A 16,479-nucleotide genomic window follows, 5' to 3' on the forward strand; every position below is an offset into this window, starting at 1 on the left:
TAAATACTTACACCAGCGGCTGGGCTCTGGCCATCCCGAATCCACAGATACGATACAATCCCTTGGTCGTCAGTAGACCGTGAGCCATCCAATGTAATAGAGTTATTAGGAAGCACAAGAACGTGTTTGCCTCCTGCATTAGCCCAGGGAGGAATGTTGTTTTCTAACCACAAAGACAGTAAAGCAGGAGGATTTTCTCTCAAAAGGTGCAAGATATAAATGATACACAACTGCAGAGAAACACACACAGCCTCTCCATAGTACAATCCTCTGAGTTTCAGACAGCCAAGACAAGAAAAATTATTCTGTTCAAAGGTGTTAGCAAGGGAGTAGGTGAAATTCAGCCCCAGTGAGAGAAGGCAGACTATTCTACTGATGTCAGTGAAGCAGTTAAGACAGGGCTGAATTTGACCTCAGGATTACTACAGTCTGGATAAACAGCTGCATTACTAACAGGATTACTATTGAAGGGTACTCCCACTTTGAAAATTGACCCTGTAAACATGACACTGTAGGGTTCTATATTGTCTCTCAATTTCCAGATTAGATTGTCTCAGTTTACAAGGAAAAATATCTTTTTCCCATAAGTGCTAGCCTCATAAACTCAACTTGGGATCTGAGAGTCAAGCTGGGTTCTTCTCTTCTTGATCACCACCGCTTGTACAGCCTCCATAGCTCATATGAGGCCCGCAGGGGCACCTGTGAAGCCACGTTGTCTTCAAAATACGCCCTCAGCAATACCTGTGCAGCTCCTTTGCCTTCAGTGAGTTGCCACAGGTCACCGATTGGATGTGTAACTGGAATTTGGTAAACCTTTAAATCTGCTATTGTATGTCCAAGGAGATTGAAGGTAGCCATCCTGCAGCAAAAAAGCTTCAGGATCAGACTTCAAAGAAAAACTGCTAAGCTTCAGTTCATTTGCAAATCTGACACCATCAGCTCAGGATTAAACAAAGATTTGCCAACTACAAAAGCAGTTTCTCCTCTCTTGGTGTTCACATCTCTACTGCTAGAAGAGGGCCTCATCCTCCCTGACTGAACTAACCTCGTTATCTCTAGACTGATTCTAGCCTGCATAATTATACCTGCCTTTGGAAATTTCCACTACACGCATCTGACAAAGTTGGTATTCACCCACGAAAGCTTATGCTCCAATAGGTTGGTTAATCTATAAGGTGCCACAGGACAGTGGCACCGCTATGGGTACCCGCATGGCCCTACAATATGCCAATATTTTTATGGCCGACCTGGAACAATGCTTCCTCAGCTCTCGTCCACTCAAGCCCCTTCTCTACCTATGCTACATTGATGACATCTTCATCATCTCGACCTATGGGAAGGAGACTCTGGAAAAATTCCACCATGATTTCAACAGCTTCCACCCCACCATCAACCTCAGCCTGGACCAATCTACACGGGAGGTCCACTTCCTAGACACCACGGTGCAAATAAGTGATGGTCACATTAACACCACCCTATACTGAAAATCTACCGACCGCTATGCCTACCTTCATGCCTCCAGCTTCCATCCCGGGCACATCACGCGATCCATTGTCTACAGCCAAGCACTCAGGTACAACCGCATCTGCTCTAACTCCTCAGACAGAGATCAACACCTACAAAATCTCCACCAAGCATTCTCAAAACTACAATACCCGCACAAGGAAATAAGGAAACAAATCAACAGAGTCAGACATGTACCAAGAAGCCTCCTACCCAAGACAAACCCAAGAAAGAAACCAACAGGATTCCACTGGCCATCACGTACAGTCCCCAGCTAAAACCCCTCCAACGCATCATCAGGGATCTACAACCCATCCTGGACAATGATCCCACACTTTCACAGGCCTTGGGTGGCAGGCCAATCCTCGCCCACAGACAACCTACCAACCTGAAGCATATTCTCACCAGTAACTGCACACCGCACCATAGTAAGTCTAGCTCAGGAACCAATCCATGCAACAAACCTCGATGCCAACTCTGCCCACAATTCTACACCAGCGACACCATCACAGGACCTAACCAGATCAGCCACACCATCACCGGTTCATTCACCTGCACGTCCACTAATGTAATATACACCATCATATGCCAGCAATGCCCCTCTGCTATGTACATCAGCCAGACTGGACAGTCTCTACAGAAACGGATAAATGGACACAAATTGGATATAAGGAATGGCAATATACAAAAACCTGTAGAACACTTCAACCTCCCTGGACACACAATAGCAGATCTTAAGGTGGCCATCCTGCAGCAAAAAAACTTCAGGACCAGACTTCAAAGAGAAACTGCTGAGCTTCAGTTCATCTGCAACTTTGACACCAATAGCTCAGGATTAAACGAAGACTGTGAATGGTTTGCCAACTACAAAACCAGTTTCTCCTCCCTTGGTTTTCACACCTCAACTGCTAGAACAGGGCCTCATCCTCCCTGATTGAGCTAACCTCATTATCTCTAGCTTGCTTCTTGCTTGCATATATATACCTGCCCCTGGAAATTTCCACTTCATGCATCTGATGAAGTGGGTATTCACCAAGGAAAGCTCATGCTCCAAAACATCTGTTAGTCTATAAGGCGCCACAGGATTCTTTGCTGCTTTTACAGATCCAGACTAACACGGCTACTCCTCTGATACTTGACAGGACTTTCTGTCACTTTTTACAGATTCAGACTAACACAGCTACCTCTCTGATACTTAACAATTCTGTTGATGATGCACATGAAGAAGAGAGACCAGATCTTCCCCCAGCTATGCTGGTGCTGCAGTGCTAGCCAGAGCAAAAAGCATTAAAAACACATATTTGTTACTAAAGCCAGCTCTGTTGCTTAGGCCTGGTCCACACTACGCAGTTAAACCGATTTTAACAGCGTTAAATCGATTTAACGCTGTACCCGTCCACACTACAATGCACTTTATTTCGATTTAAAGGGCTCTTTAAATCGATTTCTGTACTCCTCCCCAACGAGAGGAGTAACACTAAAATCAATATTAACATATCGATTTAGGGTTAGTGTGGCAGCAAATCGAAGTTATTGGCCTCCGGGCGGTATCCCACAGTGCACCACTGTGACCGCTCTGGACAGGAATCTGAACTCTAATGCACTGGCCAGGTATACAGGAAAAGCCCCGCGAACTTTTGAATTGCATTTCCTGTTTGGCCAGCGTGGAGCTCTCATCAGCACAGGTGACCACGCAGAGCTCATCGGCACAGGTAACAATGCAGTCTCCTGAGAACAGAAAAAGAGCTCCAGCATGGACCGCATGGGAGATACTGGATCTGATCACTATATGGGGAGAGGATTCAATGCTAACAGAACTCCGTTCCAAAAGACGAAATGAAAAAACATTTGAAAAAATTTCCAAGACCATGATGGAGAGAGGCCACACCAGGGACTCAGTGCAGTGCAGAGTGAAAGTGAAGGAGCTCAGACAAGCCTACCAGAAAACCAAAGCAGCAAACGGAAGATCAGGGTCAAGGCCAAAAACATGCCGCTTCTACGCTGAGCTGCATGCAATTTTAGGGGGCTGCGCCACCACTACCTCAAGCGTTTTTTAATGATTGATTTGCCACAAGGGCTTGGGATGCATTCGCAGCCAGTAAAGTTTCTGGAAAAGTTTGTTAACATGTCTGGGGATGGAGCAGAAATCCTCCAGGGACATCTCCATGAAGCGCTCCTGGAGGTACTCCAAAAGCCTTTGCTGAAGGTTTCTGGGCAAGGCAGCCTTGTTCCATCCACCATGGTAGGACACTTTACCACGTCATGCATGTAGCAAGCAATCGGGTATCATTGCATGACAAAACATAGCTGCGTATGGTCCCGGTGATTGCTGGCATTCAAGAAACATCCGTTCTTTATCTCATTCTGTTATCCTCAGCAGAGTGATATCATTCATGGTAACCTGGCTGAAATAAAGAAATTTAAGTAAAGGGACAAAGAGATGGCCATTTTTCTACTGGGCTGTTGCTTAAAAGAAAGCCCTTCTTGCGCGTAGCCAAGCGGGGGGAGGGGAGGAAGGATAGCACTGAGCTTTTTAGCGTTTGGCCAGCAGGAATCTTCCCAGCTACCAGCCACGCGGTGGGGAGGGGGAGAAAGGGGGGTGATTAGCAGTGATCTTCCATGATACCAACCATGCGGTGGGGGGAGGGGTAAAGCAATTCTAGAGAATTGGATTGGGGAGGGGAGGGGTTGGCGTCTGCTGCTCCTTGTTAACAGGAAAGAAGCAGGGCACTGTGTATATGAAGCTGGAGAAGCTGTGGCTTACCATGACTGCATGGAAGCTGAATTGTGATGCCCGGACCTGCGTCTGTGAGATCTGTAACACCAGAGCTGCAGGCACTCAATATTAAAAGTTTCCAAATGCGACCTTGTAGTGAAATCACATGTGCTATGTGAGGTGAATAGTGTTGTTCACTGTGAAAGACTATAACCATTGTTCTGTAAAATGTATCTTTTTAAATCCTTCTCTCCCTATTTTCCCTCCCTCATGCAGCTGCACATTTTTCAAGCCTCCTTACTCCATCCCGAAGGCTAGCTCAGATAAGGCGGAGGAAGAAGAGGAAGCGAGATGAAATGTTCTCTGAAATCATGGAAGTAACCCGCAATGAAAGAGCTCATCTGAGGGAGTGGAAGGACGTGGTAGCAAAGTACAGGAAAGATGCCAGTGAACGTGAGGACAGGAGGGACCAGCGTGAGGATAGGAGGGACGAACGTGAGGATAGAAGGGACGCTCGAGAGGAGAGGTGGCGGCAGGAAGATCAGAGGTGTAGGCAGGAAAATCAGCGGTGGCGGGATGCAACGCTGGAGCTTCTGCGTGATCAAACTGATATCCTCCGACGTCTGGTGGATCTTCAGGAGGAGCAGCGGGGTCACAGAGTGCTGCTGCAGCCCATGTTTAACCACCCTCAGTACTCACCATGTTCCATGTCTTCCTCACCCAGACGTGTAAGAACGCATGGGGGAAGGCTTTGTGCACCAGCCCACTCCACCCCCACGGACAGTCCAACCAAAAGGCTGTCATTAAATTGAAATGTGCTTAATGGTCTTTTCCTTCCCTCCTATCCTCCTCCCAAACCACTCCCGGGATACCTTGTTAATTCTCTTCCTCTTTTTATAATTACATGCTTTTTAAATGAAGGGGGAGGGTGGATTGCTTACAGGGAATGACTTTTAATAAAGAATACATGCTTTTTAAATGATAGTGACTGTATTTCCTTAAGCAAGCTGTAATCGAAGGGGGAGGGTGGGTTGCTTACAGGAGGAGTCAATAAAGGGGGGGAGGTTCATGAGGGGAAACAAACACAGCAGTCACACCGTACCCTGGCCCGTAAGGAAACTCATTTTCAAGGCTTCCCTGATGCGCACTGCTTCCTGGTGAGCTCTTCTAATCGCCCTGGTGTCTGGCTGCGCGTAATCAGCAGCCAGGTGATTTGCCTCAGCCTCCCACCCCGCCATAAAGGTCTCCCCCTTACTTTCACAAAGATTGTGGAGCACACAGCAAGCAGCAATAACAAAGGGGACATTGGTTTGGCTGAGGTCTGAGCGAGTCAGTAATGTGCGCCAGTGCGCCTTTAAATGGCCAAATGCACATTCTACCACCATTCTGCACTTGCTCAGCCTGTAGCTGAACAGCTCCTGACCACTGGCCAGGCTGCCTGTGTATGGCTTCATGAGCCATGGCATCAAGGGGTAGGCTGGGTCACCCAGGATAATGACAGGCATTTCAACATCCCCAACTGTTATTTTCTGGTCCGGGAAGTAAGTCCCTTGCTACAGCCGTTTAAACAGAACAGTGCTTCTGAAGACGCGAGCATCATGAACCCTTCCTGGCCATCACACATGGATGTTGGTGAAACGTCCCTTGTGATCCACCAGTGCTTGCAGCACCACTGAAAAGTACCCCTTGCGGTTTATGTACTGGGTGCCCTGGTGCACTGGTGCCAAGATAGAGATATGGGTTCCATCTATCGCCCCCCCACAGTTAGGGAATCCCATTGCAGCAAAGCCATCCACTATGACCTGCACGTTTCCCAGAGTCACCTTTCGTAGCAGCAGCTTAATGATTGCTTTGGCTACTTGCAACACAGCAGCCCTCACAGTAGATTTTCCCACTCCAAATTGATTCCCGACTGACCGGTAACTGTCTGGCGTTGCAAGCTTCCAGAGGACTATTGCCACTCGCTTCTCCACTGTGAGGGCTGCTCTCGTCTTGGTATTATGGCGTTTCAGGGCAGGGGAAAGCAAGTCACAAAGTTCAAAGAAAGTGCTCTTACGCATGTGAAAGTTTCGCAGCCACTGTGAATCGTCCCCCACCTGCAAAACTATGCGGTCCCACCAGTCTGTGCCTGTTTCCCGGGCCCAAAATCGGCGTTCAATGGGTAGAACCTCCCCCATTACCAGCAGGAGCTCCAGAGCGCAGAGGCCCACGGTTAGGGAGAATTCAGTGTCCATGTCCTCATCACTCTCGTCACCGCGCTGCCGTAGCTGCCTCCTCCTCGCCTGCCTTTGCAGTTCATGGTTCACCATAGACTGCACGAGAATGCGCGAGGTGTTTACAACGTCCACGATTGTGCTATTGATCTGAGCAGGGTCCATGCTTGCTGTGCTATGGCGTTTGCTTTCAGTTCACCCAGGAAAAAAGGCGCGAAATGGTTGTCTGCTGCTTTCAGGAAGGGAGGGGTGAGGCTGTACCCAGAACCACCCACGACAATGATTTTTGCCTCATCAGGCACTGGGATCTCAACCCAGAATTCCAAGGGGCAGAGGAGACTGCGGGAACTATGGGATAGCTACGGAATAGCTACCCACAGTGCAATGCTCCAGAAATCGATGCTAGCCTCGGACCATGGAGGCACACCGCCAAATTAATGTGCCTAGTGTGGCCGCGTGCAATCGACTTTATAATATGTTTTATAAAACCAGTTTATGTTAATTCGAAATTATCCTGTAGTGTAGACGTAGCCTTAGAAAGTGCCATACTTACAGAGTGCAATGGCAGGTAAGGCTACAAACAAATAACTTGGTAGAATTCACACAAGCAAATTTTGCACTAAGGGCCTCAGCTGATTTGCATGCAACAGAACAGAGTGCATCTTTAATACAGGGATGCAAGCCCATGGAGATCATCAGCCCCTAGATATTCAGACCAAGAGGGAACAATAGATGCTGGAATTAGCCACTCCCACCCTCTGCATCTTTCTATTAAAGACTAATGTAAACTGCAGGGTGAAGTGTAGATTGCATTTCTCTCCAGACTTGTATTTGGGCCACTCCAGTGACATAGTGCTGGACAGCAGACAAACCACATTATAACTACAGCAAGGCTTTCTGCAGGGATGAGTGTGGGGCAAAACACTGTTTCTCTGTCTCTGTCCTATAGATGAACAAACATGTACTTACTATGAGATTTTAGCTGGTACTTGAGCCTGTGTTTCTTGAGTATTACTTTAACTACACAGGCAGCGGCTGCTAACTCTTTGTGAGAATTCAATATTACTCTATTCACAAAGGATACATCCTGAGGTTAACACATTCCCGTGGACATTTATTAAACAATTAATACATGCATATTTGTGTATGTAATGAATGTAAAGAAAGTCCTAAAAGTAATTATATTACAGTCACATAAGAAACAATATCTCTTGATAAGATATTGGTTTTAGTTCAGTAAGTGTCTTCGAGTTCCTTTGAAACCGAACGTGTAATCTAGTTCTGTACTAATTTCCTCCCATTTTCTAAATAATCAACATAATCACAGTGCTTTGCACATGAAGAGGTGATTTGGCTTACCTTCCTTCACAGTAACAGAGAGTGTAGCTGTGCTGCTTAATCCCTGGTAATCTTTCACGGTCAGTCGGAAGTGATAGGTACCAACCTGTAGACCGCTTACAGTTGCCACTGCTTTGTCAGTGTTTCCTATTTGCACAGTGGTTGGCCCACTGAAACAAAATACCACAAGAAAATAATTAGGACATATTCTCCCCTTGGTGTCACTCCGTCATTCATTCTATTTGTATTTATGAAGCACTTATAACCACAGTGATTAAGCACTGACTGTACTGGAATTACACCAGGCATGAATGGCTCACAGAATTTGAATTTTTATTCCTGTTTTACAGATACACTAAGGCATGCCCATGGTCACACATCAAGTCACGAGCAGGAAAAGAATCCAGGAATACTTATTCCCACTCTCCTGCTTTAATATTTCAAGACCACTTATGGACACATTTGCTGTAATCACAGGAGTGCCACAAAGTCATTAAATATAAGGAGTGCCAGCAAATCAGGTGCCTGCTGCCTCACAAGTGTGATAGCTGACTGAGTTCGTATCGGTTACTTTTTATTAAGTATCTGGTCACTTGCTAGATACAAATACAATTACAAAATTTTGTAAAATATTGTAAATCACTGTCCATAGATGTTAAAGTTAAAATACTTAAACATAGAAACAGTTCAGTGCAGTCTGTTGATGAAAGCCTTGACTCAAACATATTGGGGATTTAAGCTATCTATCATTCAGTCCCCTGTATTCACTGAGAAGTCTAGGAACATCCAGTGGTAACTGTGTACATTACTATGTGCAAGTCTCTTGTTCACTTTTTAAGGGAGATGGGCAAGTTCCTGCCACTCTTTTTACAAACTTTCGTTTGTACTAATCTGCCATGACTCATTACAGGATGCAGGCAGAAATCTCACAGGCTTTCAAGTTGGATCTAACATTCCTATATGCCACTACCAGACATGCTGCTAATCCCACTTAGCAGAATGGCACGCAGATGCAACAGCATTACATGGCATCCAGGAAATCCAACACCTTTTTGCTTTCATATTTTGGTTGAGGTGGGGAGGCAGAGGGACCCAGTATCAGAACAGGTTTCGAACACGATCCTTCCTTTCCTCCCACCATCTTCCTGGCTGTGTACAAACAGTGGTACTTTTTGTGTGAGTAAAGTTACTCAAATTTGTAAGTGTTTGTAGGATCAGGGCTGGTTTACAGTGAAAGAAACAGGCTGAAGGGTTTTCCAGTCAACATTGTGGGGCATTAGTTTGCTCTGTTTAAACCCTTTACATAGTCTCACATCCCATCCTCCACCAAGCAAAGCAGCATGACCCCAAAGCTATTCTCCATCTTGCATCTCCTTTATAATAGGGTTGGATAATCTTTCAGCCAAGCAATTGGACTAACCTCATTTTTACTAGATACCTGATATTTTCCCAGTGATAGAAAACAATGCCTTGGTCATCATGACTTTTGCTTCCGTCCAGTGTAGTGCTTTCTACTGGAAACGTTAATTCCTTATCCGGACCAGCCACCGCGACTGGAGGACTGTTATTTTCTGTAAAAATAATTTTAAAAAAACCAAACAACATATTTCCTAATCAGTCACTTATTGGGGTTATCAATCACTGGGACCATTTTCAATGAATACAGAGATTTAGATTTTATATGATAAGCTGCACACACTTGCTCAAAGAATATAAAGGCAAGGATCCCCAGGGTCTGGTTTATAAAAGAGTCTGCAAGATCCTCCAGGGTGTTAGTAAGTAGTTCTGCAGAAACCCTATAGTGGGACAGATTCTGTCTGGCATTTAAGTGAGTGCTCAGAATGGGGCAGGGCATGTGGAGTTCTCCTCTGCCTCCCAAGTGTCATTTCTACAGTCATTTTTCCTGGCACAATCACACTTAAAGAGCTTTGCATCTTCTCATACACAACATTTAAAAATGCTTTGCCCCATCAGCGTCGGGGTATTTTTTCCTACTTTATCTGTGTTCCACTTAAATATGCTCCTAGTGGTCATGTGGGGTCAGATTCATCCAGCCCTGTGGAAGTCCACTGACTTCACTAACATGAATATGGCCATTGATTATAAAAGAAGGAACCTTGAGCCAGATCTTAATCAGCAAAATGCTTTTGACTTCAATGGAGTTATGCCAATTTATGCCAGTTGAGCATTTAATATGGAAATGGGTTTCACATGATTCTTCTTTCAATCTTTGCTCTTACATTTAGGTCACAGTCACGATCCCATTTCCCAGGATATTGGGTCATCCTTAGAGCAAAATTTTCAATTTTAAAGGCACAGACATGGGCTGCATTTGGGATTTGTGTTTCTGATCACTGCAGTAAACAGCTGTAGCAGAGCTTTACTGCACCGTGGTTATCTGCATAGATCTCTACTCTCAGGGTATGTCTACATGGCAATTAAAAACCTGTGGCTGGCCAGTGCCAGCTGACTTGGGCTCATGTGGCTCAGTCTATGAGGATGTTTAATTCTGGTGTCAACATTTGGGCTTGGGCTACAGCCCAAACTCTGGGACCCTTCCACTTCGCTGAGGCCTAGAGTCTGGCAAGCGCATTACCCAGATAAAACCTTCATGAACATCTGATGAGACCTGGACCATTTGGGGTGTCCACCAGTCAGCTTCAAATCCAGAAGATAATTGGAAAGGGGAAATCTTTGAACATTCATAGTGCAGTTTTCCAGCAACACTTATCGAGCAAGCCTATTGAGAATTCAAACCACAAAATAAATCCTGAAGGTGAACTGCAGAGCAAAACGAAAATTGAGTGAAGCACTGATTTATGTGCCTAACAACCTTGCTAAGCGGCCTGGCTGTGCAGGAAATTCAACATAGAACTGCATTTCAACTTTCCAAAAGTCAGTTGTGCTGAATGCCTTATGCAGTCTGCTTAGTGGGAGCTTTCAGCACAGACAGACGTGCTGTAGTCTATTTTTATTTTTTACTTTGCTGTTCACGTTTAAAAGAAAAAGCAAGAGAGTCTTTGATGCAGCAACCATTGGATACTCTGTCTGCCAGCTGAGAGATTCAATGCAGAAGCAATTCAGGTAAGAAGGGCCTTCAAGAACAGCTGTAATTATGATGCTGATGTATCAGCTACAAAGCTAAGGCTGTTTCCAGTCTACCTACCAGGCTGTACAATCACAGTGACATCAGCTGTGGATCGCTGTCTTGCTGAGTCTGTAACAGTCAGCTGAAATGTATAATCTCCTTCCTGCATTGCAGATAACTGGAGGTATGGAGTCCGCACTCCCTAGTCATTAGGTAAAATAGAGGATTACAGGAGATGAAGAAAGAAAAATAAAAAGGTACAAAATAGTCTAAACAATACAACTTAGTATAGTAGCCAACTAACAGTTTTAATTCATAACAATAATAAATGTTTTGTCTGCTCAAATGTGTCTCAAGGGAAAAATAGATTTAAAAGCAAATTTCAGATACACTATTCAGACTCTCTTATACAAACAGACAGTAGTATTTCATTTGTAGTCAAATATAAATTTCTTATTTTGTTATAATTGCTGATTGTTTTGAAAACAATGGCAATGAACAACAATAATTTCTTGTGGAGCACATGTGACATTTACATTCATAATTAACAAGTTAAATTATCATCATTATTATTACAACTTGTTTCATTTCCTGGCGGATATGTCTTTTTATTTAAACATGGCAAAGCTGTTTAAATGTAGTACTTGTAAAAAGAACAGCTTCTCTCAGTTAATATGAACACACAGTTTAACTAAAATGTCATTAAAATGCAAAAACAGATCTGATTGTATTCATATTGGGAAGATAATATAGGTTTGGGTATCTATTTAATATCAATAAAATACATCTAATAACATTATATTGTGTACTGTACATTATTGATATTTTCACTAGAAGTGAAAGAAAATATTTAGAATACAAAAAGACCAAATCCTGGGCCCCCTGAAGTTAATATCACTAATATCATAATAAGTTATGTCACTGACTTTAGTAGGATCAGGATTTGGTCCTAGAGGTAAATTGCCCATCAGGTGCTCTCTCATAAGGCCTACCTCATAATTAATGGTAATCTGATATTTAAATATAAATGGGTAAAGGGCCCATTATAGCTCACCTCCCAACCACCATATCAATAAGTGATCGTTTGTGGCTTCATAACAATGCCTACCATAGCAAATTATGACGCAGCACCATCTATGTCTTTGAATAAAGATGTCATTTAAAACTATATAAAGTGTAATTTTTATTATTAATTAACCAGAGCTCATTTCTGTACTAAAAATCAGCTATTGGCAAATGCAACAGTCCACACATCCTCAGCTTTGCAGCCACGAAGACTATTCCCAGTTCTTGAGCAGAAATTATAACATGCCCTCAGATTTCAGCATTAGATAATTGACGAGCCCATTAGATTTATTAAGCCAGTGTCCCATTCACACAGGAGAGTTGCTTTGAGCTGTAGTAACTCCCAGAGCTATAGTTACAGGTTGTACAGACATCCAGTTTCTCAGACTGAGAGCTTGTCTGCACAGTTTCTGTACCACTGAATCAATTTAGAAATCAATATAGCTAAAATCAGTGCAACCTTCTATTATGAACAGTTATAGCAGTAGAAAGCTGCTTATATGAATGGGAATAACTCTGTCCATATGAAGGGTTTGTACCAATTTAATTATAATCAGTTTCTAAACTAATATAATTATAGTGATACAAAAACAGTGTAGGCAAGCCCTGAAACATCCTTATTTTCAACATGGACAAGCCCACGTATCCTTCAAAAGTGGATTCTGTGGTTCAGCTGATCTGGAAATTAAGTCAGTCAACTCACTGCAGAATTAAGATCTGTGGCCTTGCAGAGTGCAAAAAGCCCTGGATAATTATAATTAAAGTGAGTTCTTAAAAGGGAAACAGCCATAAAAATTAATAGAGTAAATTGGCTTAACTTTAATACGACTGTACAATTTTACTGAGAGCAGAAGCTACTATTATGATGAATGTTGAGGGACTGAAGCTGATGGATCTAAAAGCTGCATTCTATTCATGACAAATGTAATGAGCAGCTAAGCTTATTTTTGGAGTGATCGAGAGCTGAAACAATAGGAGCCACCATACAAACGATAGGCCACATGCCAGGCTGGTCAGAAGCTGATCTTTGTAGGTGGGGGGTTTCACTGGGGACTGAATGCAAAGATAGGGGGCTGGGTATTGTTGGTGAAGCCCCCTCTCTCTCTGTGGGAGAAGCAGCCAGCAAGGGGAGCATTGGTAATGTGTGTCAGAAACCACAATGGGGCTGGAGCAAGACAATGGCTGGAGCAGACTAAGGCAGATAGGGGAAAATTCTAAGTCCTGGAGTGACATTAAGCAGACTGAATCCTGTGGCACCTTATAGACTAACAGACGTTTTGGAGCATGAGCTTTCGTGGGTGAATACTCATTTCATCAGATGCATGTAGTGGAAATTTCCAGGGGCAGGTATATATATGCTAGCAAGCAAGCTAGAGATAACGAGGTCAGCTCAATCAGGCAGGATGAGGCCCTGTTCTAGCAGTTGAGGTGAGAAAACCAAGGGAGGAGAAACTGGTTCTGTACTTGGCAAGCCATTCACAGTCTTTGTTCAATCCTGAGCTGATGGTGTCAAATTTGCAGATGAACTGAAGCTCAGTAGTTTCTCTTTGAAGTCTGGTCCTGACATTTTTTTGCTGCAGGATGGCCACCTTAAGGTCTGCTATAGTGTGGCCAGGGAGGTTGAAGTGCTCTCCTACAGGTTTTTGTATATTGCCATTCCTAATATCTGATTTGTGTCCATTTATCCTTTTCCGTAGAGATATTAGGAATGGTTCCAGGCACCAGAGCAGGAAGCAGGATCCTGGGACGGCCAATGGAAAGGGACAGCACGTTCAGGTCTCCGGCAGCAATTTGGCAGTGGGTACCTCAATCTCTCTCAGAGGGAAGGACCGGCCACTAAAGAATGAAGCAGCATGGTAGCGCAGCCGCCAGAGTGCCACCGATCGCGGCTTTATCTTTCTTTTTTTTCCCCCCTTCTTTGCTGCTTGGGGCGGCAAAAAAGCTGGAGCTGGCCCTGTCAGTGCATGAGGCTTAATCAGACTCTAGTTTAGGGATGACTCGTCACCTTAGAATGTGGCCCTTGAAAGAAAGCCAAGTGAGAGTGGGCAGAGTGCTGTCTGGAAAGAAATTTGGAAATGTGAACAAAGAAACAGTCCTCTGATCTGTCCCTACTGTGTTCAGGGAAATAGGACTTTGCATACATTCTTTGTACATAAACAGGATTGCGTCTAAGAAATACCTGACTCTACCATCAATTTCTCCTCCTAATGGAAATAACTTGCAAGACCCTAAATGCTTGAGTCAGAAGGGATAATGCTGCTGTTAACAGCTGGATCCAAGGAGAGAAATTGGGAGGTGGTATTCCTGTTGAACCAAGAGGGAACAAATAATGGAGCTGCTCATAGAAATCAAAGATGGCCAAAATAAATTAAAACAACGCCAAAAGGAATAAAAACAAGATTTCCAGACTCTAAAAAGAATTTAATACAAGAACTGCATACTTTGCATGAGTCAAAAGGAGTAACAATATGTTTTAAATAACAACCAGCAAATGTGGTGAGTGACAATTTCTAGGTATTTATTTGCTGAAATTAGAAGCAAACATAAAACAAGCTTTTGATATTAAACAAGAAGTAAGCTTACCTGCATTGCTACTACTTTGCCTTTACTTTTGGGGCTAAGTGACCACTCATAGCTGACAATCTCATGATCATCACTGCTCTGGTTTCCGTTCAGCGTGATGAAGTTTTGGGGCAAAGTTATTGCCTGATTTGGTCCTGTGTTGGCAATGGGTGGGTAATCCACTGGTTTGTTGACTGTCAGAAATGCAATTGTGGAGTTAGCTGCTCCATCTGAATCAATTACTGTTAACCTACAGGAGGAAGAAGGATATTGAAAATCCATTAGTTTGGATTTCTGCCAAGTTCTGAGTTCAGATGCCCATCTTTCTCTTGCAACAGGAGATGGCAAAAATAACACCTAAAACAAAGCAAAGTCAAGAGCACATTCCCACCCTGATGTAAAGTGTTTTTAATGTGATCAACTGCTACAAAGGAAATCCAGATTCCTAAACTCAGGTTTTAGGTAAATGATGCAGAAATAATTTTCAAACACTGCCTGCACTATACTGAAAATATACCTGAATTTTTTAAAATCTCCCTGTTCTGGACCATAGGTGAAATTTTGACTCCATTTAAGTCAATGGCAAAGCTCTCATTGACTTCAACAGAGACAATATTTCATCCCAAGTCCCAAATTCCTAACACCCAAGGATTTAGCTCCCCATCTAATTCGTGTTAATAACTGAAGAAAAGATTGTTTGAGAAGTTCTGAAATTAGATACCAGACATAGCAGAGGTGAAGTAATTTAGGTTCATAGTGCCCTCTTTTTCCTTTGAGGAACTAAAATTATTTACTTTAGTGGGGTTTAGCATCATCCAAAATTTTTGAAGACAATGTCAATTGAGGCTAAGTCACAATACTAAAACAAAGAAGTTATATTACTGCTAACAACAAAATGGAAATTCCATTGTACGTTAAATTACGATTGATATATAAATCTACAAGTGAATGAAACTCTGAGGTAAAGCTACCTGATTTAGGCATTTATACCGTGCTCTTCAGTGGGTATCAGAATACATCTTTAACTGAGCTCAGATGAACTAGCAATTGACTGAGCCCTCAAGGGTTAACTCTCACTCTCTAGAAGGCAGCAGGAAAGGTGGGAGGGCAGACAGAGACACACACCCTGTGTGTGAGAGAAAAAAATGCACATTTCTCCTTTAAGTAGCTGACCCCAGGCTTAAGTTAATTAAATCAGCTTGCTGAGACCGCAGCTACTGCCTAGAACAGGGGTCAGCAACCTATGGCACACATGGCAAAGGTGGCACGCGAGCCAATTTTTTATGGCACAAGGGACCATGTGAGCCACTCGGCCTGCTGCCACTCTGGGGTTCCCGCTGCTGGCCCCTTGCCAGCTGGGGTCCCGCCGCCAGTCTCACTCAGCACCCACTGCTGGCCTGGGGGAAAGAACCCCAGGCTGGCAGCAGGCTGTGATCCCAGCTGGCAGGAGCTGGCAGCTGAAACCCCAGAGTGGCAGCGGGCTGAGCCATTCAGCCCGCCACCACTCTGGGGTTTCCACTGCCTGCTCCTGCCAGCCAGGATCCCACTGCCGGTCCCACTCAGCGCCCGCTGCTGGCCTCAGGTTCCTTCCTCCAGGCTGGCAGCGGGCTGAGACCCCAGCTTGCAGGAGCTGGCAGCCAAAACCCCAGAGCAGGGTGGACTGAGCAGCTCAGCCTACCACCGCTCTGGAGTTCCCGCTGCTGGCCCCTTGCAAGTCAGGGTCCCACTGCTGGTCCCACTCAGCACCTGCTGCTGCCCTGGGGGAAGGAAACTCAGACTGGCAGCGGGCTGAGACCCCAGCTGGCAGGAGCCAGCGGCCAAAACCCCAGAGTGGGGCGGGCTGAGCCGCTCAGCCTGATGGAGCCAGAGGCCAAAACCCCAGAGCAGGGCGGGCTGAGCCGCTCAGCCTGCCGCCACTCTTGGGTTTCCACTGCCGGCTCCTGCCAGCCGGGGTCCCACAGCCGGTCCCACTCAGCGCCCACTGCTGGTCTGCC

The 16,479-nt window shown here is 44.5% G+C and overlaps 1 protein-coding gene across 4 annotated transcripts in view; it reads right to left on the reverse strand.

The window, feature by feature from the left end:
- KIAA0319 (KIAA0319 ortholog) overlaps positions 1 to 16,479 on the reverse strand; it is an 86,029-nt gene that overhangs the window by 20,839 nt on the left and 48,711 nt on the right. For 2 of the 4 annotated variants that reach the window (XM_030552544.1, XM_030552543.1), the window contains exons 10-14: positions 14,507 to 14,735; positions 10,937 to 11,060; positions 9,209 to 9,341; positions 7,792 to 7,940; positions 12 to 163 (exon numbers count right to left, since the gene is read on the reverse strand). In XM_030552544.1, the coding sequence (XP_030408404.1) occupies positions 12 to 163; positions 7,792 to 7,940; positions 9,209 to 9,341; positions 10,937 to 11,060; positions 14,507 to 14,735 (787 nt within the window). Of the gene's footprint in view, positions 1 to 11; positions 164 to 7,791; positions 7,941 to 9,190; positions 9,342 to 10,936; positions 11,061 to 14,506; positions 14,736 to 16,479 lie in introns of all 4 variants that reach the window. The other 2 variants (XM_030552542.1, XM_030552541.1) reach the window with 1 other exon arrangement.

This window comes from Gopherus evgoodei, chromosome 2 (assembly GCF_007399415.2).
Source record: "Gopherus evgoodei ecotype Sinaloan lineage chromosome 2, rGopEvg1_v1.p, whole genome shotgun sequence".
NCBI classification, from domain to species: domain Eukaryota; kingdom Metazoa; phylum Chordata; order Testudines; family Testudinidae; genus Gopherus; species Gopherus evgoodei.